Source organism: Trichechus manatus, unplaced genomic scaffold, assembly GCF_000243295.1.
Source record: "Trichechus manatus latirostris isolate Lorelei unplaced genomic scaffold, TriManLat1.0 scaffold00227, whole genome shotgun sequence".
In the NCBI taxonomy this organism is placed as follows: domain Eukaryota; kingdom Metazoa; phylum Chordata; class Mammalia; order Sirenia; family Trichechidae; genus Trichechus; species Trichechus manatus.
In genome coordinates, this window is record NW_004444163.1 from 3,219,684 (window position 1) to 3,243,936 (window position 24,253).

The window sequence follows — 24,253 nt, forward strand, 5'->3', positions numbered from 1 at the left end:
GATATGATCTTATACACAGAAAACCCCAAAGAATCCACAAGAAAACTACTGGAACTAATAGATTTCAGCAAAGTATCAGGATACAAAATAAACATTCAAAAATCAGTTGGATTCCTCTACACCAACAAAGAGAATTCCCAAGAGGAAATCACCAAATCAATACCATTTACAATAGCCCCCAAGAAGATAAAATACTTAGGAATAAATCTAACCACAGCCATAAAAGACCTATACGAAGAAAACTACAAGATACTAATGCAAGAAACCAAGAGACCTACATAAGTAGAAAAACTACCTTGTTCGTGGATAGTAAGACTCATTATTGTGAAAATATCTATTCTACCCAAAGCGATCTACAGATACAATGCAATTCGGCTCCAAATTCCAATGGTATTTTTTTAATGAGATGGAGAAACAAGTCACCAACTTCATATGGAAAGGGAAGAGGCCCCGGATAAGTAAAGCATTACTCAAGAAGAAGAACAAAGTGGGAGGCCTCACACTACCTGATTTCAGAACCTATTATACCACCACGGTATTCAAAACAGCCTGGTACTGGTACAACAACAGATACGCAGACCAATGGAACCGAACTGAGAATCCAAACATAAATTCATTCACCTGTGAGCAGCTGATATTTGACAAAGGCCCAAAGCCCATTAATTGGGGAAAAGATAGTCTCTTTAACAAATGGTGCTGGCATAACTGGATATCCATCTGCAAAAAACTGAAGCAAGACCCATACCTCACACTATGCACAAAAACTAACTCAAAATGGATCAAAGACCTAAATATAAAATCGAAAACTATAAAGATCATGGAAGAAAAAAATAGGGACAATGCTAGGAGCCCTAATACATCTTATGCTCATCAAAAATAAGGTCCCTTGTACAGTGGCTGCTTCTTGGCAGGCACTGAGCACAACTGGATGGAGGCATTGACAGCTGCCTGGCATCACCCCATGATCCCACTTCACTGGAGGAAGAAAAAGACACTGCTTCCATCCAGAAGGAAATCACTTGCAGATGTCCAGTTCCCAGATTACACCAACATCAGAAGGTACAGCAAACCACAGGCCTATCCACAGAGGAGCAAACACTCAATTTCAAAAGGAATGTTCAGCTCCAAGGAAGGAGAAAGCAGCTGCTTAATCTTTCTCAAGGGAGCAGGACAAGGATGATGTGAAAATTCCAAATTTTTCATACTTTTTGACATTCTGGCCTTCAGCAATCTCCTTCATCTGAATGTGTAGTTATGTTCTCTATCATAATGTACAGCTCTTAATTTACACACACGCACGCACTGTCTGAGTCTGGAGGGATGGATGGTAAGACCTGCCACACAGCAGATAAGGTATGTGACAGGTCTCTGCAAACTGCAAACAGCAAATAAATGTTAGGCATTATCACTGCCTTATATCACACACATTTAAATGTGAATGAGTACATACTGCCATCTCAGTAAGAAGCACCATGAGGATGAGAACTCCACATCACACCTGACACGGTGCTCAGCCTGCGGTGGGTGCTCAAAAGATTCTTGCTGCATCCTCTGTTGAGTTTTGCCCTGGGGGCGCCCTGCACACGCAGAAGCACACCACTGAAAGCAAGCCCTCCATGCTGAGAGCAAACACACTTCCCTGGGCATTAATAAGTCACGGGAAACTGGTAAAAAACGTGTTTTAACCAGTTTGGGAATTCTCTAATGTCTAAGGTCACATTAGCATTTCAGGACCAGAGAACCAGCTCTGCCTTCAATTGGTATAATCAGTGCCTAAGGAGTCCTGGTGGTGCAGTGGTTAAGAGCTTAGTTGCTAACCAAAAGGTTGGCAGCTCAAATCCACAAGCCTCTCCTTGGAAATCCTATGGGGCAGTTCTGCTCTGTCCTACAGAGTCGCTGTCAGTTGGAATCAACAGGACAGCAAAAGGTTTGGCTTTTTGTTTGTTTGTTTAAGGAGCTACATAGTTACACAACCTTAAGGGCCAAAACAGTCCTCTTCTACAGCACAGAATAGATGAAACCACCTACCCAGCACAGCACAGTGAGGAAAGGCAGGACTTCAACTTCAGTAACATTAAAAAAAAAAAAAAAGTTTCAGGATCTGACAGCACTCTGACTACACTGCTAGGTTCTGGGGGTAAAAGATGTGAGCAAAACAGACATCATCATCTTTGCCTTCATGGAACTTTTCATCTTGGCTCATTTAGCAAAATTCACAGCTGTTTCCAAAAAACAGTCTGTTTGTGATTTAAAGTAACATTTTTGCCAGCATCATGAGTCCACATGATTAGGTGTGAATACAAATTAGTGCAACTGACTCTCGTGTGTGGCTCCAGGTACGTCTCTTTACTTTATAGTCTTTTTACCATTGGCCTCTTCACAAGAGGCCACGTGTCCCTGAAATGCTGCACACAGTCCATGTTCTCACACAAAGAAGAACCAAGGGGGGGTCACTGACCTCGCGCCACCTGGCTCCACCGCTGCTAGAGATGTACACATTCGTCTTGCTTGCCAAGTTCTTTCCCACGGAACCTAAAATGTAAGAGAGATAACTGTTTTTAATGTCAAGAATGTGTCAGATAATCCCCTTGCCCAACTAGATATTTGGAGTTGTTAGTTGTTAGGTGCCGCTGAATCGGTTCCAACTCATAGCAGCCCTACGTACAACAGAACGAAACACTGGCTGGTCCTGTGCCATCCTCACAATCGTTGTCATGCCTGAGCCCACTGTTGCAACCACTGTGTCAAGCCATCTCATTGAGAGTCTTCCTCTTTTTTGCTGACCCTCTACTGTACCAAGCATGATGTTCTTCTCCAGGGACTGGTCTTCCCTGGTAACATGTCGAAAGTACGTGAGACGAAGTCTTGTCATCCTCGCTTCTAATGAGCATTCTGGCTGTATTTCTTCCAAGATAGATTTATTAGTTCTTCTGGCAGTCTGTGGTATATTGGATACTCTTTGCCAATGACACAATTCAAAGGCATTGATTCTTCTTCAGTCTTCCTTATTCGTTATCCAGCTTTCACATGCATATGAGGTGACTGAAAACACCATGGCTTGGGTCAGGCACACCTTAGTCCTTAAAGTGACATCTTTGCTTTTAACACTTTAAAGAGGACTTTTGCAGCAGATTTGCCCAATGCATTGCGTCTTTTGATTTCTTGACTGTTGCTTCCGTGGACACTGATTGTGGATGCAAGTAAAACGAAATGCTTGACAACTTCAATCTTTTCTCTGTTTATCGTGATGTGGCTTTTCGGTCCACTTCTGAGGATTTTTGTTTTCTTTATGTTGAGGTGTAATCCACACTGAAGGCTGTGGTCTTTGATCTTCATCAGTAAGTGCTTCAAGTCCTGTTCACTTTCAGCAAGCAAGGTTGTGTCAGCTGCATATCACAGCTCGTTAATGAGTCTTCCTCCAATCCTGATGCCTCATTCTTCTTCATACAGTCCAGCTTCTTGGATTATTTGCTCAGCATACAGACTGAATAAGTATGGTGAAAGAATACAACCTGGACACACACCTTTCCTGACTTTAAACCACACAGTATCCCTTTGTTCTGTTTAAACAACTGCCTCTTGGTCTAAGTACAGGTTCCTCATGAGCACAATTCAGTGTTCTGGAAATCTCATTCTTTGCAATGTTATTCACAAGTTTTTATGATCCACACAGTCAAATGCTTTTGTGTAGTGATAAAACACAGGTAAACATCTTTCTGTTATCTGGAGTACTATATAACAACTATGGGGGCATTGGTGGTTCAGTGGTAGAATTCTCGTCTTCCATGCAGAAGGCCCAGGTTCAATTTCCAGCCAATACACCTTATGCGCAGTCATCACCCATCTGTCAGTGGAGGCTTACGTGTGGCTATGACGCTGAACAGGTTGCAACAGTGCTTCCAAACTAAGACGGACTAGGAAGAAAGGCCTGGCAATCTATTTTCAAAAATCAGTCAAGGAAAACCCTAGGGATCATAATAATTTGATCTGCAACTGATCATGGGGATGGTAAAGGACTGGGCAGCATTTTGCTTCATGTGTTTAGCGTTACCATGAGTCAGGGGCCAAGTCAACAGCAGCTAACAACAATCACATGTAACAACTAACAACATCTCACAACCACAAACAGAGGTTAATCAGGAGATGTCGGTAGTGACTCTGTGTCTGGCTGCACACAACCAGATAGCTTAACCCTAAAGTCTGAAGAGGCAAAGCAAACTCACCAGTGGCAATGATGAGACCCGGGGCTGACTCCTTGGACAGGATAGGCATTCTCCGGAGTTGGAAGTTGAGCAGCTGACTAAGGCGCTGGGCCAGGTGGAGGGAACAGCCCTGGGAAAGCTACGGAACAAACGTTCCAGACACTGTCAGCATGTGGTACAATGCCAAGATTTCTCTCTAAACACTGAGGCCTGTGTGAGGATACTGCTGCTAGACACAGAGGAAGGAAACCTGGCCTGGAGGGAACCAGACTCAAAGCCTGACTGTCTCCACACTCCGTCAGATGGAGATGATAATGTGAACCCACATAAATGTCTCCCGTTGAAGAGAAAAATAATAATAAAAAATCCTTCTGAGACTCTCAAAGAACAGCCATTAGAAATCAGTGTCAACTCAAGTAAACAGGAAAGGCTGTCACTCTCTCCTTATCACTCAGAGATCCTCTCAAGTGACTCAGAACTAAACGGAAATAAAAAAGTTTCTTGGTATTATTTTCTGAGTCAGTGCAGATGTGTTTCAAATATGTTCTAAGCAACTCTGTCAGAAGAAAAACCAAGAATCAAAAGTCATAAAGTCTCTTTGATAAGCTCCCAGATAACAGCCTATGACATGCAAACGCCAAAACGCCACCATTTTCAAAGGATTCACATTAAACGTTTTAAAAAGTAGTCTGCAGGGTGAACGTAACTAATGTCACTGAACTGCACATGTGAAGACTGTTGAAATGGCAAAGGTTTTGTTACCTACCTGTATATTCATGACAATATAAATAATTAAATAAATAAATAAGAAGGAAAGAAAGCAAGCAAGTAGGTAGGTAGGCAGTATGCATTTGTACAAGGTGTGGGTGTCCAACACAAAGCTTCAGTATACTCAGACTTGTCACTCTCACTTATGTTCAGATTCGCAGTAGTTCTGCAAACAACGGGGACACGGTCTCTTGCTATGTGGTCATGCCTAATTCTCCTAGGCAGAAAGTGTCCTGCGTTTTAGACAAGGGAACTCTGTGTGTGCTCATGGTACAGGTGACAACTGTAGCAGGGCTTGCTAGATATACTTATTTCTGTCACGAAAGGATCTCTCTAATAAATATTCATCTTCTAGCATCACAGTTTGGTAAATGAAAACTGGAGAAAATTTAAAGTTGAGTCTCAATGAAATATTTATTCCTCACGTCTCCTTTTCTAACTTAGGGTTCTCTGCCTTCAAGGAAGTCTGTATATTTAAGGTTTTATGTTTCGTCAGGCAATCAGATTTTAAACATGCCTAGTCCCTGGGTGGTGCAAACAGTTAAGCACTCAACTGCTAACCGAAAAAGGCTAGGGGTTTTGCGTGTACCCAGAGATGCCTTGGAAGAAAGGCCGGGCAATCTACTTCCAAAAGGTCACAGCCATGAAAACCCTATGGAGCACAGTTCTACTCTGAAACACACGGGTCTGCCTTGAGTCAGAGATGACCTGACGGCAACTGTTTTGTTGTGGTGGTGGTTGTTGTTTGTTTTTGTTCATTTTTTTAATCACTCCTTTCACCACCTAAAATCTGAAGTAGAAACTGAAAATTGATTAACCCTCCTACAACTCACAAATACACTCATCTGTCAAGGAGACAAAAATCTGAATTTTAACAGTATCACTAATTATATTGAACACCCACATCATGTTCGACAGCACCCCACGCAGGAGCCCCTGAGACCCAGAAGACTCTACTGAGCAAAGGAGAAGCACTTCAGTTTTTGTCTGTATCTATTTATATCCTGCCACTTTCCAAAAATAGATTTGATGTGATAAATCGAAACCTGTTGCCAAACAGGGAAGAAAAATCAAGAACATTCTAGGGCAAAGGTTTCCAAAAGAATTTCCCCAAGAGCCATAGATACAGCATACAGGAGAGTCAACATATTTTATCAGAGAAAAACAAAATTCAAAACTCCAGAAGGCTAAGTAATGATCTAATTAAAATGTTACAGTTTCTCTGAAAATTAGTACAACTTGCTTTCTGAGCTCCTTCTGACCATCTACTTCACATGCCCTAGATGCCTTAGATGAAACAGGAAGAGAGCCGTGGAGAGTTATAAAAAGACAGGAACCACAGTCCACAGATTATTCTTCCAAAGAACACCAATAATGGGAATACACGTTAGTATTCTTAGCTTTTCAGATGGGGCCACAGACAGGGAAAACTGTAGAATTCTGAATTATATTCAAAGAGAAATTGTAAAAGAAGTTCCGTAGAAATAACAACTTATGGCAGAGGTTCCCAAACTTTCTTGGTTCACAATACCATTGGCGTCTCAGTGATTTTTTTATAGCACCCTCAGGCCAAAAAAAATACCAACATTTGTTTTTTATATACTTAAGTCCAAAGAAATAAAGAAAAATATATGTCCTAATAACTCAGTCACACTTTGAAAAAATAATATATATAAATTGAAAGAAAAGTTATAATTTTTATTTCATTCTTAAATAACCACGATTACTTACAAATGGGATGTGTGTACCTGTCGGGCACTGTACAACTCCTCAAACCTTGGAATCAGACTGAATACCGCCACTCTCATTTCCTGTTCCACCTTGATTTTATCATTTGCTTTTTATCACATTAACTGTTGAAAATCCAGCTTTACAAAGATATATCATTAGAAGGAATACAGCATAATCTAAGGTTAAAACCATGGATTACCTCAAGCTAGTAATTCACATGGTATCCAACACATGTGAGTATCATGGTGTTCCCCTCAAAATTTTAAAACACCTCATGGTGCCCCTGTGAGTTCACTATGGCACCCCAGGGTGCCTTGGTCCAGAGTTTGGGAACTACGAGGATAGAAATACAGATAAAATTGTATTCTAGGTGATGTTAATGGACTACTACATGATCCTGCATTTTCCAGGAAACAGCAGATGTAGGAAACTACTACAGACCATAGCTGCTTTCCTTGTATTAAAAGCCCAAGCAAGATTAAAGCATCTATACCTCACAGTTGATTTTCTCTCCATATCCTGTGAAGGCTGGAGCCTGAAGAAATTCCCAGGTTCCTCCTTTGTCAAAGGTGATGACCGATCTCATGTTCTCCTCACTCATAGAGCCATTAATCAGAGTAGCAATGTATACGCCTTGTAACCCTTCCACCCGGTGGAAGTCAGCAAATGGTTCATTTGCAAAATACCTACAAGAGAAAGGAAACAGCTATGAATCTGAATTGATATTTGCTTGGTATTTTTAAAAAGTGGTTTTTTTTTGTTTTTTTTTTAACTTTGAGGAACCAAGATGCTTACCTGATTAATAACTCCTAGGAGAGGAGTTACAATAACGAAATAATATGCAAATGTTGACCTCAGAGTCACATCTATTTCTCCATTATCAAAACTGACCCCAAATTCTCCAGAGAGCCTTGACAATCAGGAAATGTGAAGCCAGGCTTGCAAGACACTAATAACATTGCTGAGACTGACAATTTAACCCAATCCAAAGAAATACAACTAAGGGTTAAACAGGTACTTACAGCCTAATTATCTAGTACTCTGCTCAGATAAAAGCCCACAGGGTTTCTATCAGGAAGCCCAGTAGAATTAATCGATTCCTTTCCAAAGACACAATGCACACAGTAAGGACAGCTCCAGAAAGCTCGAGATTCTCTTTATTAACAGTGACGCAGAGAAGAAAACCTTCCCAGACTTTACCTGCTATGCTAAGGCACTGTAATCTCTCTGGAAAGTAGTCTTATACTAAAATAGTACACACATCATAAATAGAATGAATCTCTGAGAAATGGTTACCATAGTTCACACATGGCTTCTAAAACTACAAGTGTTCCCTTTACTCAGGGGGTTCTGAGCCCATGGGCTACGCAATAAAACACAAAAGGGAGAATTTCTCCATTATCCGCCAATACAAATCTCTTTAGCTGGGCAACTGCTCCACCACCTCAGATAGAAAGATGCCTACGACAAACACGCTTTAAGGCAGGGAAAGAAAAAAAAGCAGCCCTGACAAAGACAGTGCCTACTTCAGACTGAGAGACTGAGCAAAATCCCAGCTAAGATACCGGAGTTGAGATAAAATTTTCTGACATGTGGTTGCTAGTTATTTTCAGTTACTTCCTTAGGAATCTGCTCAAGGTCTGTAACCTTCCTACTTTCTGTTTACCTCCATCTACTGCCTTTGAGTCTATCATTAGGAAACCTGCTGCTGTCAGGTAGGTTTATTAACTTCTTTATGCATCTGGGAGGTCTGAGTTTCTCCCATTCAAAAAAGCCCAGGTCGTGTTCCGGATGTTCTACCTTGTCCTTCCAAGCAGAAGCCTGTCCTCCAGCCCCTCACTCCTCTGCCTTGAGTTCCCAGCTCATCTCCTTTCACTTCCTTCCTTGACCTGCCCTGCAACAACTTACCTTACTCTCACTACTCTCTGAAAGTCCATTTTCTTCCTTTTATCTTCCACTGGCCCTCACCACCACGCTTCAGCCCTCCCTTCCCAGAGTCCCCTGGGCCAAGACTTGCTGGGCTGCTCACCAGGCTCCCTTCAGCCACACTAAGTACAGAATCCAAGCCTCACAGCCATCCCCAGGCAATGAAGCCAGTCCTCCTCTCCACAAACCTGGCCTCTCATCACGACATTTGTTCCTCCAACACGTCCAACATCTGAACCCTGCTTTCCACAGGATTTCTACTTGGCACGTCACCACCAACACCAGGTTCATTCCCTATTAAAAGTTCTTTCTCCAGTTCTCTGAGTAAATTAGAACTAGTTCCTTGGCACCATGCTTTCCTATTTAGTTCAAAGAATAGCTCAATTCAAATACCACAGAGGTTTATTTTCAACCAGCTTGTCCATATAATCTGCTAATTCACCCTTACCCCATTTCATCTAGCTGAGTTCGAGATGCAGATGACAAAATGTCACTCAACTGTGCACATGTGAACATCTCTAGTCCCAAGATAAAACCTGAGGAAAAAATAGGAAAGCTGGGCAGGGATGTTGGTCCATAATTTCTCATGTGAATCTATTTTCAGTTCCCTGACAAGACTACATGCTCAGGCAGGGTAAGGAGAACATTTGTAACTACATAAAGGGCTTTATCTGTGAGGTAGCCCGACAGCCTCGTAACCTGAGGTTACTGCTGCCTGGACGGCCTCTCTTTCTCTCTCTCTCTCCTTCCCTCTAGCTCGGGCTCTGCCCTATCATGAGATATTCAGCCTGAATATCTGACTAAATGAAGACAAGGAAACCTTTGCAAGCTGTGACTTACCCACCCTATAACCAGAGACTCTCAAAGGTGAAAAAGATAAACAAGAATCAGTGAAAAGCCTGAGGGATAATCATTTATGATTTTAATTATTAAAAAAACTATGGAATAAAAAAGATAACATCACCTCTGAAGGAGAAAAAACAGGAAGTGGAAAAGCACAATCAGAGATCAGACAGAAAGGTCTCCACTCAGATATCTAACAGGCATCTCCAACCTAATAAAACCAGACTGGCTGCTGTCGCGTCAACTCCAGCTCATGGCAACCATGCGCCCCATGAGGTTTTCAATGGCTGATTTTTTTATAAGTAGATTGTCAGGCCTTTCTTCTGGCATGCCTCTGGGTAGGTTTGAACCTCCAACTCTTTAGACAACAGCGAACACATTAACCATTTGTGCCACCCAAGGACTCCCAAACCTAGTAAGTCCCAAACCAAACTCTTGATCTTTTCCCCTACACCTGCTCCTCGCCCAGCCCTGCCTGCCACAGTGGCAATCATTCTACCAGCTGCTCCGGCCAAGCAGCAGTGGTGGGTCCCTTGACTCCTGCTTCTCTCATGCCCCTCCCACTGCTGTTCAATCCATCAGCAAATCCTGTTGGCTCTACGTTTAAAATATATTCAGAATCTGACCACTTCTAGCATCTCTACTGCTACCGCCTGGGCCCACCCCACAGCAGTCCCCTCCGGACTGGACTGCTGAAAAACCTTCACAACTGGTCTTCCTACTTCCATCCTACCCCAGATAGTAGTCTAATTTCCACACACCATCAAGGATAACTTTTTTACAAATTAAGTCACACAGGTGTTCACTCGTAATTATGTTTAACACTATGCATTTATGTTTTAGGTATTTTTCTATAAATAATACAATTCATAACTTTTTTAATGGTAAAAAACAATTAACAGGTTATATCAGATGCTGCCCATCTTCTGATCAAAACCCTCCATCACTTAGAAGAAAAAATAAAGTTCTTTCCACCTCCTAGAAGGCCCTATACAATCTGAGCATGCTCTCTCGGATCTTGTCTCTGACTTCTCTCTCTCCCCTCCTTCAGCTGTCCCAACCACCCTGGCCTCTTCACTGCTCCCTAAACACCAATGCAGACCCACCTCAGTCACGGTGCTTGCTGCTCCCTCTGCCTGGGGTGCTCTTCCCCAAGGGGTCTGCATGGCTCCTTCCCTCAGCTAACTCAGGCACCTGCTCAAATGTCACCCTCTTGGAATAACTTTACACGACCAGCCTACAGATGATAACACCCTCTTAATCCCATCTCCTCATCTTGCTTTATTTTTCCTTTCAGCACTCACTTAGCAGAATACATGCCTGTTATATCCTGTCTTCTCCTAATGAGAATATAAATTCCATGAAACAGGAACTTTGTTTGGATTTTTCATTGCTGTATACATTATACTGACACAGGATTGACACAGTGGCTGCAACAATGGGCTTAAGCATAACAATGATTGTGAGGATGGTGCAGGACAAGGTAGTGTTTCTTTCTGTTGTACATGGGGTCGCTAGGAGTCAAAATCAACTCAACGGTAACTAACAACATATACATTATTGGAGACCTGCTGGAGTAGCGGCTAAGAGCTCAGCTGCTAGCCAAAAGGTTGGCAGTTGGAACCCACCAGCCACTCCCTGGAAACCCCATAGGGCAGTTCTACTCTGTCCTATAGGGCCACTATGAGTCAGAACTGACTTGAGGGCACAGAACAACAAAAACATTATTACAATGGTGTGCCTAGAACCCCATCTGGCACATGGTAGTAGCATATATTTGAATGAACTGGTGGCTGAATGAATTCCAGCATGAGGAGAGACAGCCAGGCAGCAAAGGCATCCCCTGTGAACTGGTGGTCACGGCCCCAGTGCCAGACCTGCCCCCACACCAGACTGCACCCAGACCGCTCTCTCCACGGGCACAGAGTAATCCTAATCACAGTCACATGCCTCACCAACAGTCTGATCTGTCACATGACAAATGAGAATAAGTGGACTTCGGGTACTGGAAGGACCCTCAGAATGTACCCATCCCTCCAGCACATCTAACTCCTCACAGTCCCCTTAATGGCTGTGGTGGCTCGGGAAGACCATCACTGGGATTGAAAACAACTCCCAACGTGTGATTTACTGGTAAAGGCTCAATGATGGTGGTGTCTTCCCTACAGGACCAACACCTTGCAATTACTTATCAGAAAAGATTAATGTTGTCAATTAACCTGAGCCACCTGGAGGCAGGGCCCTGGTCACACACACACCAGCTCACTCTGACTGGAGGATATTTTCCAAGTGGTCTTTCAGACTGGCTCAGAGACCACAGAATCAGAGAACTGAATGAAGGGAGCCCAAGGGGGTGATTACCAGGGCAGATGTGACCCTAAGTGTCACCTAGAGCAGCATGCATCAGCCTTGGCTGCCCCTAAGAATCACCAGAGGAGCTGATGCCCAGGCTACACCCAAAAAACAATTAAACTGTAACCCCTGGACATGTGACCCAGGCACCAGGGCTTCTGAAAGCTCACCACCAAAAACCACGGCTATTGAGTCAATTCCAACTCATGGCAACCCCATACGTTACAGAGTAGAACTGCTCCATAGGGGTTTTTTTTGGCTGTAATCTTAACACAAACAGATCGCCAAGTCTTTCTTCCGCAGCACTGCTGAGTGGGTTCAAACTGCCAACCATTAGGCTAGCAGCCAAGCACAAAGCACTGGCACCACCCAGGGATGTGAACTCACCAGGTGAGTTCGAATGAGCAGCTAATGTTGGAAACCACTGAAGTAGAAGTGTGTGGTTGTGCTGACCTAAAAAGAGGGGGAAGTGCTTGCTTTGGCAGCACAGATACCAAACGTGCATGGAGGGAGGCGTCGTCTCCTTACCTCACCAAGGTGTCACTGCCAGCTCCCCCTGGGCTGTAATACAGCACGTTCTCCAAGGACAGGGAGAATTTCAGCCCCTCTGCCTCCGAGATGTATAAATTGGTACGGTTGTTACTATGACTGACGCACACAAACACCTGGTCCTCCAAGGCATCTGCGATGTAATATTCCTTTGGAACCAAAAGTCAAAAACTGAGTAAGTCAAAAAACACATATGCCCTGCGAGCTCTCCCTATACACACGAAAGCAATGACTTCCAAATGCCCCGGTGAGGAATGTGGACCTCAAGCCCACACGAAGCTCCCAAATCTTGACAAAGAAGCTTGGAAGAGTCTTCTCTTCTGGGAACCTGAGGCTGGTCTGTGGATGGGGCAGGCCCTCAAGTTGGCAAAGGGGGTCACTGAACTCCGGAAATGATCTAAAACCTCTTTGTAGTTAATAACGTCCCCCACTTTCATCCATGATACCTCTCATTAGTACAAAGTACAATATAAATTAATTTGCATTTCATTTCCTTTATTTTCCTTAAAACAACAAAGCAAGGCAGAACCCAGAGAGAGCACAGAATGGACACAAGAGCGTCCTCTGTCACACACTCCTCTGAGCTACTCTGCTAATGCCAAGGCCTTCACATGCTACCTTCTCCCCGCACCACTTCTCCGATGACCCCTGTCCACGATGACACTGCCTGTCAATCTCTGTTAGTTATAATACACACTGCAGATTCAAGCATTTACCTACAGAAGTTTTGTTTTTTTTTTTTTTTTTTTTTTAACGTAGTTATCTTCTGTTCAGGTTCTCTCCCATCTGTCTGTTCGTAAAAGGGAGGGCACAAATCTCCTCTGCTTTTGGAACCTAAACACCTATGAGCAATACAAAAACAAACAAACCCATGGCTATCTAGTCGATTCTGACCCATGGCGACCCTATAGGACACAGGAGAACTGCCCCATAGGGTTTCCAAGGATTGACTGGTGGATTCGAACTGCTGACATTTTGGTTAGCAGCCGAAGTCTTAACCACTGCACCACCAGGGCTCTGTAAGCAATACAGCAGGTACTTAATAAACAAGTGCTGTTGTGCCCTGTCCTTTAGTGCTGGCACGCTGAGCTTACTGACTCTGGCTGCAAACCTCTCTGCCAATCCTCTCCACTTAAACACTCCCCATTCAGATGTACTTCAATCAGTGAAGTGGGAAAACAACAGACCATGATGCCCAGAATATAATGGCTGTCTAGAGACCTATCTGGAAAATGACTTCAGGGTGCCTCTCACAAATATCCACCCCAGCAGGACATCCCCAGGGACACCCTTCCTCTGACCTCCGCCTGGGGACAATAACACTTCTTCCCACCTCCAAGTTGACCCCACTCACATTAATAGGATGCCTTGTGACAAACTGGGCTGCTCGCATGGGGTTCCGGCCAAAGGAGACCCAGAGCTGGACAGAAGGCTGCTGCGGACTGCCCAGGAGATGCTGCCAAGGAGAAGGAGAGAAAAATTAACTGTGCCAGATTACAGCCACTCAAAACAAGTGAAAAGGGAAACAGAAAAGTCAGACTACTCCGATTCTACTAAAAACACAAAATAGAGAATATGACCTCAAATTCACATTTTTGCAACGTCTGTCATCACTGGATGAGTCAGACTCAATTCACCGGCAACAGGCTCTGGTTTGGGGTTTTTGGTCATCGCTGGACAGCTTAGGCTGTGCTGTTTTATCCTAGATGCCTGGTCTCCAATAACCCATAAAACCCATTGCCGTCGAGTTGATTCCGACTCATAGCGACCCTGTAGGACAGAGGAGAACTGCCCCATAGGGTTTCCAAGGCTGTAAATCTTTACAAAAGCAGACTGCCACATCTTTCTCCTGCAGAGCAGCTCGCAGGTTCAAATCGCCAACCTTTCAGTTAGCAGCCCAGCACTTAACCACTGCGCCACTGGGGTACTGTGCCACCGGGGCTCCCTCAGTCTTCAGTAGATACCAGATACCCCATGGATATTAGCTGAGGAGGAAGGACAATGGCATGATGGGAGGGCTTTGAGAGGGCATGGAAGCCGCCAAAGGTTAAGCAGGGTGAGCAAAGGTGAGAATGTTGTATGATGCAGCTGGAGAGATTGGCCAGGAAAAGCCTACAGCCCCACAACCTCCATAACTTGGGGGAGATCAGCCTTTCTAACCACACACCATGCATACAAAACATACTCTCTTCTCCTTTCTACTTCCATTTCTAGATTATAAGTATAATCGAGTCACAAGGCTTTAGTTTGCAGCAAATTTCAAAACCCCTTAGTCAATAAAATGTTATACTATGTGTAAAGGTCAGATGATTAGTTTGAGTCATCCTATACACATATAAGAGCCCTGGTGCCATAGTGGTTAAGAACTCAGCGGCTAACCAAAAGGTCAGCAGTTCTAATCCACCAGCTGCTCCCTGGAAACCCTATGAGGCAGTTCTACTCTGTCCTACAGGGTTGCTATGAGTCGGAATTGACTTGACGGCAACAAGTTTGGTTTTGGTTTATACACATATTAATCCTTATAAATATCTATACAGATATCACTGAAATACCCATTCATATGCTTTATTATTTCTTCACTACCTACAGCTATGATTATAGCTTAGAAAGGAGCCACTTCCCAATGACACCCAGCTCCACCACTAGTTAAAAGTTCTTGATGATTGCTACTGGGAGGCCAGAAGAGTTGAGAATGTATTCCAAGGTAAGTCTTACCATAAATATGCAAAAATCACAGAATACCAACGTCACTTCAAAAACCTTAAATCTCATCCATCCCACTATCTTCTGGGAGAATTATTTCTAAACCTGGACAATTCAAGTTCACTCCTAAGGTATTCTTAGAGAGTTACTGCATTTTACTACCACCAAGAAAAACATCAACAATGGCACACTACTGATCATAAGATACATCGTAAGGCTCTGGTACTTTTCTTAATAAACCAGATTGGTTTTTTTTTCATTATTGTTACTATTATAAAAGTAAAACATGCTCATTAAAAAAAAAAAGTACAAAAAGGTAGAAGGTAAAAATGCTGAAGTTTTGCTCTCTAACCTCAAATCCCTCTTCCCACTCTACTCCCCGTGGTACCTGCTGGCTCAGGCTCTTGCGTATTCCTTTACAAACACCTGTGCCAGCATATACAAGCATTATTTACAGTGACAGACACTGCTAGTACCTATCCCAACATCCATTATTCCCAGCTTCCTTAGCAACAGGATCTTGAAACTGCCACTCACAATGCTACTCAAACCACAGAATAAGAGAGTACAGTCTGCTACATTTTTTGCAGCTACATGTGGTCAGGTAGTGACTAAGTACCAATTAATGAGATGCAAAGAGATGTGTTGCATGGGGTTTCTAGGACAGCTGCTTAAAGAGACTAAATCAGCTGGAAAGGGTTGTATTTTTGCCCTTCTGTCTTTCCTTGTTCTTCCTAACTGCAATGAGGACGCAAAAGCTCCAGCAGACATCTTAGACCACGAGGTAACCCAGAGAATGAAAATCATTAGTTAGGATGGTAGACCAGAAATATAGGAGCCTGGGTCCCAAATAAAACCAGGGTACTAACATACCAGCCCTAGACTGCCTACCTTCAGACTTCATTTTCATAGGAGAAAAATAAAATTTCATCTTGGTTAAGCCATTTTTATTTCTAGCCTATTACCAGTAGCCTAGCACAATCCCAAATTGATACATGCAATTTTACTTTTCACGTACAAATAAAATCATGATATAAATACTATCCTGCAACTTAACCTTTTTTCATTAACAGTATTTATCTTAGACATCTTTCCATTTAACAGCTACTAATGGGTACTTAGGTGGTGTCCAGAAGCAATGCTTCAATTAACATACTTGTGTATATTACCTTTTTGCAACTATCCTAGAATATTTAAAGGATACATTCTTAGAAGTTCTAGGTTAAAATTTTTATTTGTGTGTATGTTCTGCTTTGTGTATTTTCAACAACAAAAATAAATTATTTTTTAAAATTTTATTTTCCATATGTATTGCTAAATTACATTCCTGCAAGTTGCACCAATTTACACACGCACTAGCACACACACCCATCAGGAACAACTAGGAATTATTTAAATGTTTTAATCTTTACCAATCTTACAGAGTCTGAGAGTTTGTAGTAAGAATTTTTTTTTAATTTTACCTTTTCATTTTTAATAATTAAAAATAAACTAAGATAAGTATCTGAATAATCTTAATTCCAGTAGGGACATTAACATTTATGTCTGAGATTGTGTCAGGAACAAAAAGAAAAGAGAGGTCAAACAGAAAAGAGCAGAAAGGAACTGAGTAAATGACACATCCTTTGCAAGTGAAGACCGAAGGATGCTGCAGTGAGCTATTCCACTGAAAGCTCCAGAGTAGCTCAGCTAGAGAAACTTGGAGGGGGAACTGAGGCATCCCAAGGCACCTGGTGGCACAGGGACGCCAGCTGAGAAGCACCTGGGCCGTAGCATTCACTGCCACATTCTCCTTGGGAGCAGTAATGAAAGCTCGGTAAAACATCATCATCCACATTAATGTTGCCTATGCTGAAATATTTATAGGCAAAATGGTATGACATCTATAATTTGCTTTAAAATATCCCGGGGGAGAAAAGCAGTGGGGTAGAGAGGTGAAAAGAGATTGGCAAATGTAGATAATCTTGAAGCTGGATGAGGGTACACGGGATGATCATACTAATATTAACTTCTCCTTTGTGTATATTTAAAAATGTCTGTAATAAAAACTTTACAACGTTAATATTAATTGGGAAGCACTTCCAGAATGGCAGAGTGAGGAATTCTGAAAATCTGCTCAGCTCTAAAAGGAACAAGAATGTTGACACAAATTCTCAAAATCAACTCTTTCGGAATTCTGAAAATTAAATAAAGACTTGCAACAATCTGAGAGTGTTTATTCAAGAAAAACAGCTGAATCTCAGCAAGAACAGCCAACTTTGTGGTATTTTAATTTACCCTAGTGTCATCCCCCTTTCTTTAGCTCTGAAGTAGCCCTGAAAACCAACAGCTTCACAAACACAGAAAACTACAGACCAATATCCCTTATGAATATAGATGGAAAATTCCTCAACAAAATACAGCAAACAGAATCCATTAACATATAAAAAGAATGAAACACGAGCACCAAGTGAGATATATCCCAGGAATGCAAGGTTGGTTTAATATATGAAAATCAATCAATATAATACATTATGTTAATAAAGGGGGAAAAATATGATCATCTCAATTAACACTAACAAACGTTAACAGCCTTTCATGATAAAAATACTTAAACTAGAAACAGAAGAGAACTTCTTCAATCTGATAAAAGCCATCTACAAAAAAACTCACAGCTGACATCACACATAATTGTGAAAAAGTCTTAATGCTTTTCCTCTAAGATCAGGAACAACACAAGACTGTCTGCACACTCCGCTTCTATTCAACATTGTACTGGACGTTGTAGCCAAGGCAGTTAGGCAAGAAAATGAAACAAAAGGCATCCCGATTGAAAAGGAGAAAGTAAAATGGTCTCTGTTTGCAGATGACACGATTTGTATACAAAACAGCCTAAGGAATGCATGCACGCACACAAAAAATAGTAGAACTAATAAAGGAAATCAGCAAGACTGCAGGATACAAAATCAATATACATAAATAAATTGTATTTCTATATTAACAATGAAGAAATTGAAATTAAGAAAACAATTCCATTTACAATGGCATAAATAATAATAAAATACTTAGGAATAAATTTAACAAATAAGTACACAACACGTACAATGAAAACCACAAAACATCCTTGAATGAAATTAAAGAAGACCTAAATACATGGAAATACATCCCATGCTCACGGACGGGAAAATTTAATAGCTTTCTTGTTCTTACTTGCCGTTGAGTCGGGTCCAATTCATGGTGACCTTATGTATAAAAGAATGAAACATTTGCCCAGTCCTGCACCATCCTCACAATTGTTAGTGTGTCTGAGCCCACTGTTGGCAGCAATTGTGTCAATCCATCTCACGAAGGGTTTCCCTTGATTTCGCTGACCCTTTACTTTACCAAGCATGAGCAATTGGTCTTTCCTGAAGACAGGTTCAAAGTAAACAAGACCAAGTCTCACCCTCCTCATTTCTAAGGGGCATTCTGGCTGTACTTCTTCCAAAACTGATTTGTTTGTTCTTCTAGCAGTCCACGGTATATTCGATATGCTTCACCAACACCACAATTCAAATGTAGCAATTCTTCTTTGCTCTTCCTTTTCCATTGTAGGAATGGGTAGCAATGCTCCCCAAACTGATCTACAGATTCAGCACAGTCACGATCAAAATTCCTGCTTCTTTTTTGTAAAAAAGTTGACAAGCTGATCCTAAAACATATATGGAAATGCAAAACCCCCAAAAACAAAACATTGCCATCGAGTCGATTCTGACTCACAGCGACCCTGTAGGACAGAGTAGAACTGCCCCAAAGAGTGCCTGACAGATTCAAACTGCTGACCTTTTGGTTAGCAGCTGAACTCTGCCACCAGGGAAATGCAAGGAACCTATAATAGCCAAAACATTCTTGAAAAAGAAAAACAAAGCTGGAGGACTCACACCTCCCAATTTCAAAAATTACTGTAAATCTACAGTAATAAAAACAGTATGGTACTGTAGAAGGATAGACAGATAGATCAAAGGAATAGAAATGTGAGTCCAAAAATAAACCCTTACATTTAAGGTCACTTAATTTTCAACAAGGGTGCCATGACAATTTTATGGGGAAAGTACAGTCTTTTCAGGAAATATTGCTGGGACAATTACCATAAATATCCACATGCAAAAGAGTGAGGTTGGATCCCTACTTCACAACATATATAAAAATTAAATGAATCAATGACCTAAATATGAGCTACCACCATAAAACTATTAGTAGAAAACATAAGGGTAAACTTCAAGACTTTATATTTATGTCACCAAAAGCACAAGCAACAAAAGACAAAACAGATAAATTGAACTTCATCAAAATTAAAAATTTTTCTGCATCAAAGGACATTATCAAGAAAGTGAAAAGACAATCTACAGAACGAGAGAAACTATTTGGTAACCATAAATCTGATCAGGGTTTAATATATGGAATATATAAAGAATCCTACAATCCAACAATAAAAAGATGAACAATTCAATTAAAAAATGGGCAAAGGACTTGAAATAGACACTTCTCCAAAGAAGATACACAAATGGCAAATACACAAATGAAAAGATGATCAACATCATTAGCCATTAAGGAAACACGAACTAAAGCCACAATTACATACCACTTCACACCCATTAGGAGGGCTATAATAAAAAAGACAATAACGAGTGCCATGAGAAAAACCCTAATATACTGCAAACTGGAATATAAAATGGTACAGCCATTGTGGAAAACAGTTTGGCAACTTCTCAAAAGGTTAAACACAGAATTACATATGACCCAGCAATTCCACTCATAGATATATACCAAAGAGAACTGAAAAATAAATGTCCACACAGAAACTTGCATGTGAATACTCACAGCAGCATTATTCATAATAGCCGAAAGATAGAAACAACCCAAATGCCCATCTACTGATGAACGGATAAATAAATAATGTATAACCAGACAATGGAATATTATTTAGCCATAAAAATGAATGAAGTAATGATACATGCTACAACATGGATGAATTAAAATATTATGCTATGTGAAACAAGCCAGCTGCAAAAGGCCACATACTGTATGATTCTATTTCTATAAAATGTCTAGAATACACAATTCACAGAGACAGAAAGTAGATCAGTAGTTGCCAGGGACTCAGGGGAGAGGGGAATGGTGAGTTATTTATAATGGGTATGAGGTTTTTGGGGGGTGATGAAAATGTGGAATTAGGCTATGCTGAGGATTGCATAATTCCGTAAATATACTCAAAACCACTGAACTGAGTATTTTAAAAGATTAAATTTTTATGATATGTAAATTATATCTCAATAGAACTATTATAAAAAATATTAATTTAGATTTTATTGGTTTTGTAGTTTTATGTTTAATATGTACATTTCTTTAAGTTTTATTGTTGTATATGAGAATTATAAGCATTAGGTGCTTATACCTAGCTTTATTTTTAGATCTATTCAAGTAACATTATAATAAATTGTCAGGGGATCAGTTTGGGTCTGTTATCCTAATTAGGAATTCACACTCCAATGTGGTCAGCTCATCAGACAGCTCAGAATGCTGAGGCAGTTACCATGCTTTTTCTGCTATCTCTGATCAACAGTAGCATAATGAAAGTCAGTCATCAGTTTTCGATAGTGAAATTAGTGGTTAGTCAGTCAGAATAGTGAAAGTAAAAATGGGCTCTCACTTGGGAGAGCAGAAGTATTAGAGATACTTGAACCGGTCATAATATTTTAAAGATAGCACACTGGCATGAACAGGGCACAACAATTTAAGAAGGCCTACAGACAGAACGGAGCCCTGGTGGGTCAGTGGTTAAGAACTCAGCTGCTAATCAAAAGGTCAGCAGTTCGAATCCACCAGCCATTCCTTGGAAAACCTATGGGGCAGTTCTACTCTGTCCTATAGGGTCGTTAGAAGTCAGAATCGACTGGATGGCAACAGGTTTGGTTTTGGTTATATCCCGTACAGCACCCTGGTGGCACAATGGTTAAGCACTTGACTCCTAACCAAACGGTCAGCTCTGGGGGAGAAAAGACATGGCAATCTGCTCCCATAAAGATTTACAGCCTAGAAGCCCTATGGGGCAGTTCTACTCTGTCCTACAGGGTCACTATGTGTCAGAATCGACTTGCCAGCAACAACACAGCCAGTGATAGAGTTTTCACCTTCCATGCAGGAAACCCAGGTTCAGTTCTCAGCCAATGCACCTCATGGACAGCCACCACCCATCTGTCAGTGTAGGTTTGTGTGCTGCTATGATGCTGAACAGGTTTCAGTGGAGCTTCCACACTAAGATGGACTGAGAAGAAAGGACTGGCAATCTACTTCCAAAAATCAGCCAGTGAAAACCCTCTGAAGCACAATGGTCCAATCTGGAACCAATCACAGGGATGGTGCAGGATCAGGCAGCGTTTCATTCCCTTGTGAGTGGGGTCGTCATGAGTAGAGGGCCAATTCAACAGCAGCTAACAATAACAACACAGCCTATACCTTTAGAGTTAATATCTGCGACTTGTCAAGCCCTTGAACTAGAGGATTCTGGTTGCCTGATGGTAACTGACAGAGTAACAGAATCCTACTTCTACAACAAGGGTCAGCAAACTTTTTATGTAAAGGGCCAAACAGTAAATATTTTAGATTTTGTGGGCTCTGCAGTCTCTGTCGTAACTACTAAACTCTGCCTCTGTAGCAAGAAAGCAGCCACAGACAATACATAAGCAAATGAACCTGCTGTGTTCCAATAAACCTTTGTTTACAAAACCAGGTGGTGGGCTGTGGTTTGCCAATCTCTCAGCTGGAAGACAGTTATGGCTTCATCACATAAGTTGTGGTTGAATCATCTATAAGGATAGCAGGAGACTTCATCAAGCCCACAGATCAGGACCTTGCTTAATGAGACACATTTGTGCAAGAAATAGCTGAAGCTGGCTTTCATGAGAATCTGGGAGTGAAGTTGTAGGGGAGTAGCTAACCCTCCACCCCAAACTTTTTGGCAATTACTGAGCTTCCAGACTAACATAGACTAGGAAAAAGGACCCGACAGTCTACTTCCGAAAAGAATTAGCCACTGAAAACCTTATGAATAGCAGTGGAACACAGTCTGATATAGTGCCGGAAGATGAGCCCCCTCAGGTTGGAAGGCACTCAAAAGACAACTGGGGAAGAGCTGCCTCTTCAAAGTAGAGTCGACCTTAATGACATAGATAGAGTCAAGCTTTCGGGACCTTCATTTGCCGATGTAGCCCAACTCAAAATGAGAAGAAACAGCTGCAAACATCCATTAATAGCAATTGGAATGTGGAATGTATGAAGTAGGAATCTAGGAAAACTGGAAATCGTCAAAAATGAAATGGAATGCATAAACATCGATATCCTAGGCATTAGTGAGCTGAAATGGACTGGTATCAGCCATTAAGAATTGAACAATCATATGGTCTACCATGTCGGGAATGACAACTTGAAGAGGAATGGCATTGCATTCATTGTCAAAACAACGTTTCGGGGCAAAACGGCACTCTAGGCAGAAGCACCATGCCGTTCCTCCATAGCAAAGATCCGAAAAACGAAGCCAAACAGAGAAAACAGCAATTCTGAAACCCTAAACCATCAAATGAAGAGATAAAGAACTCAGCCAAGCACCAAACGGAGTAATAAAATTGACAGAGAACGGAGAGAGAGGAAAGATTCGTGCAGAGGTCCCCTATCAGCTAACACAGCGCGGATCCGCCATCTTGGACTCCTACCGGAGACCAGCAAATGGGGGTAGGAAAAGGCAGCTTCACAGAGCTTCCAGCAAGAGACAAAACAACCAGTAATTTGCAATATACGCTTTCCCACCCCCCACCCTTCTTCAACCCCACTCAGCCTCCTCTGCTTCCCACGGCCACAGTCTCTTGGCCGGGAAGCACCAGCTGCTTGGATTCCACCTGCGAGCACTGGCCAGCTCACTTCCTGAGTGCCACTGGTTGGCTGCTGATAATGATTTTTTCCGCTTCTTTTGATTTCTTCCTTACCTCTCACCACCTCGCGCTCCTGTCGCTCAAATACCTGGCTCCATGCGCCATCTCTGCATCTTCCTGAGGGGCTGCAGAGCTCGGCTAGAGTATGGAGCTGCTTCCGGGTCTGGGCTGCCGTGCTGGTGGGATCCCGGGGCTTGTTTGTTTGTTTTGAATTGTTCGTTTGTCTTCTTTTCCTTTTCTCGAGGTGGGAGCTCATTCTGGCCGGGCAGCACTGCGCGGTTTAGGACCTAATGCCTCGGCTTGCAAAGACGCGCAGGAGGGATCCCTGAGGGCATTTCTTTTTTCATGTTTTTTTTTTTTTCTCTTGTTTTGTTGGGGGCTTTTCTTGTTCTTTTTTTTTTAATTTGTTTTGTTTTCTTTTCCCTCTTTTTCTCTTTCTGTCTTTCTTCATTACTCAGTTTTTCGTCTCTTTATACCTTCCTTCTCTTCCTGTTCCCTGAATACCTGATGCTGAACACCTCTACGCCATCTAGCCAGGCTGTGCTGCAACACGCGAGAACAACTTCCCCAGACCTCATAGCCGCACCGGTGGGATCCCTGGGAGCTTTACTGTTCTTTTTCCTTTGTAATTTTTACTTATTCATTCTTTTATTTTTTTTCTTCTTCTTCCCCTTTTCGTTTTTCTCCATTTCATAGTCTCTCATCTCTCCACACCAACGGCAAGCTCCCCTAGCAGTCTTTTTTGTTTGTTGCTATGTTTTTGGCTCCTGTTCCTCTCTCCTCTCTCCCATATCCATCTTAGCTCCACACATAACAATCTCCCCACTTCATCCTACCTACCTGCACCCTGCGCTTAACATCACACCAACAAGCAGCACAGGCACGGTCTACCAGAACCTGCCCTGCACTGATTACCGACCCGCCCTGGTAGCTGTAGTAAGTGCCACAAACAACTCATCCCAGTAACTCCTCTTCAGATACACCTGCCCCTGCCAATTGGAGAAGGAGGAGAAAAGTATCGTGCCCACAGACGAGCAAACAACAAAGAACACACAGCCTGCCTGCTCAGACCTAGCCAAATTTTTAAAAAAGGACGAAAAAAAAAAAAAAATCTACAATCAATAAACGAGAAAAATAACTACTGAATGCCCCGAAGACAGCAGACAATATCAAAACATTTACAAAAACAGGACAGGATGGTTCCAGTAGGTGTACAAAATAAAACACCAGATGACT

The 24,253-nt window shown here is 42.0% G+C and overlaps 1 protein-coding gene across 2 annotated transcripts in view; it reads right to left on the bottom strand.

Annotated features, from left to right (window-relative positions):
• The window catches only part of SORL1 (sortilin related receptor 1), a 222,857-nt gene that overhangs the window by 143,107 nt on the left and 55,497 nt on the right, over nt 1-24,253 (bottom strand). For both annotated transcript variants that reach the window (XM_004389001.2, XM_023742976.1), the window contains exons 7-11: nt 13,726-13,827; nt 12,351-12,520; nt 7,195-7,387; nt 4,224-4,341; nt 2,459-2,532 (exon numbers count right to left, since the gene is read on the bottom strand). In XM_004389001.2, coding sequence (XP_004389058.1) covers nt 2,459-2,532; nt 4,224-4,341; nt 7,195-7,387; nt 12,351-12,520; nt 13,726-13,827 — 657 coding nt within the window. The remainder of the gene's footprint in view (nt 1-2,458; nt 2,533-4,223; nt 4,342-7,194; nt 7,388-12,350; nt 12,521-13,725; nt 13,828-24,253) is intronic.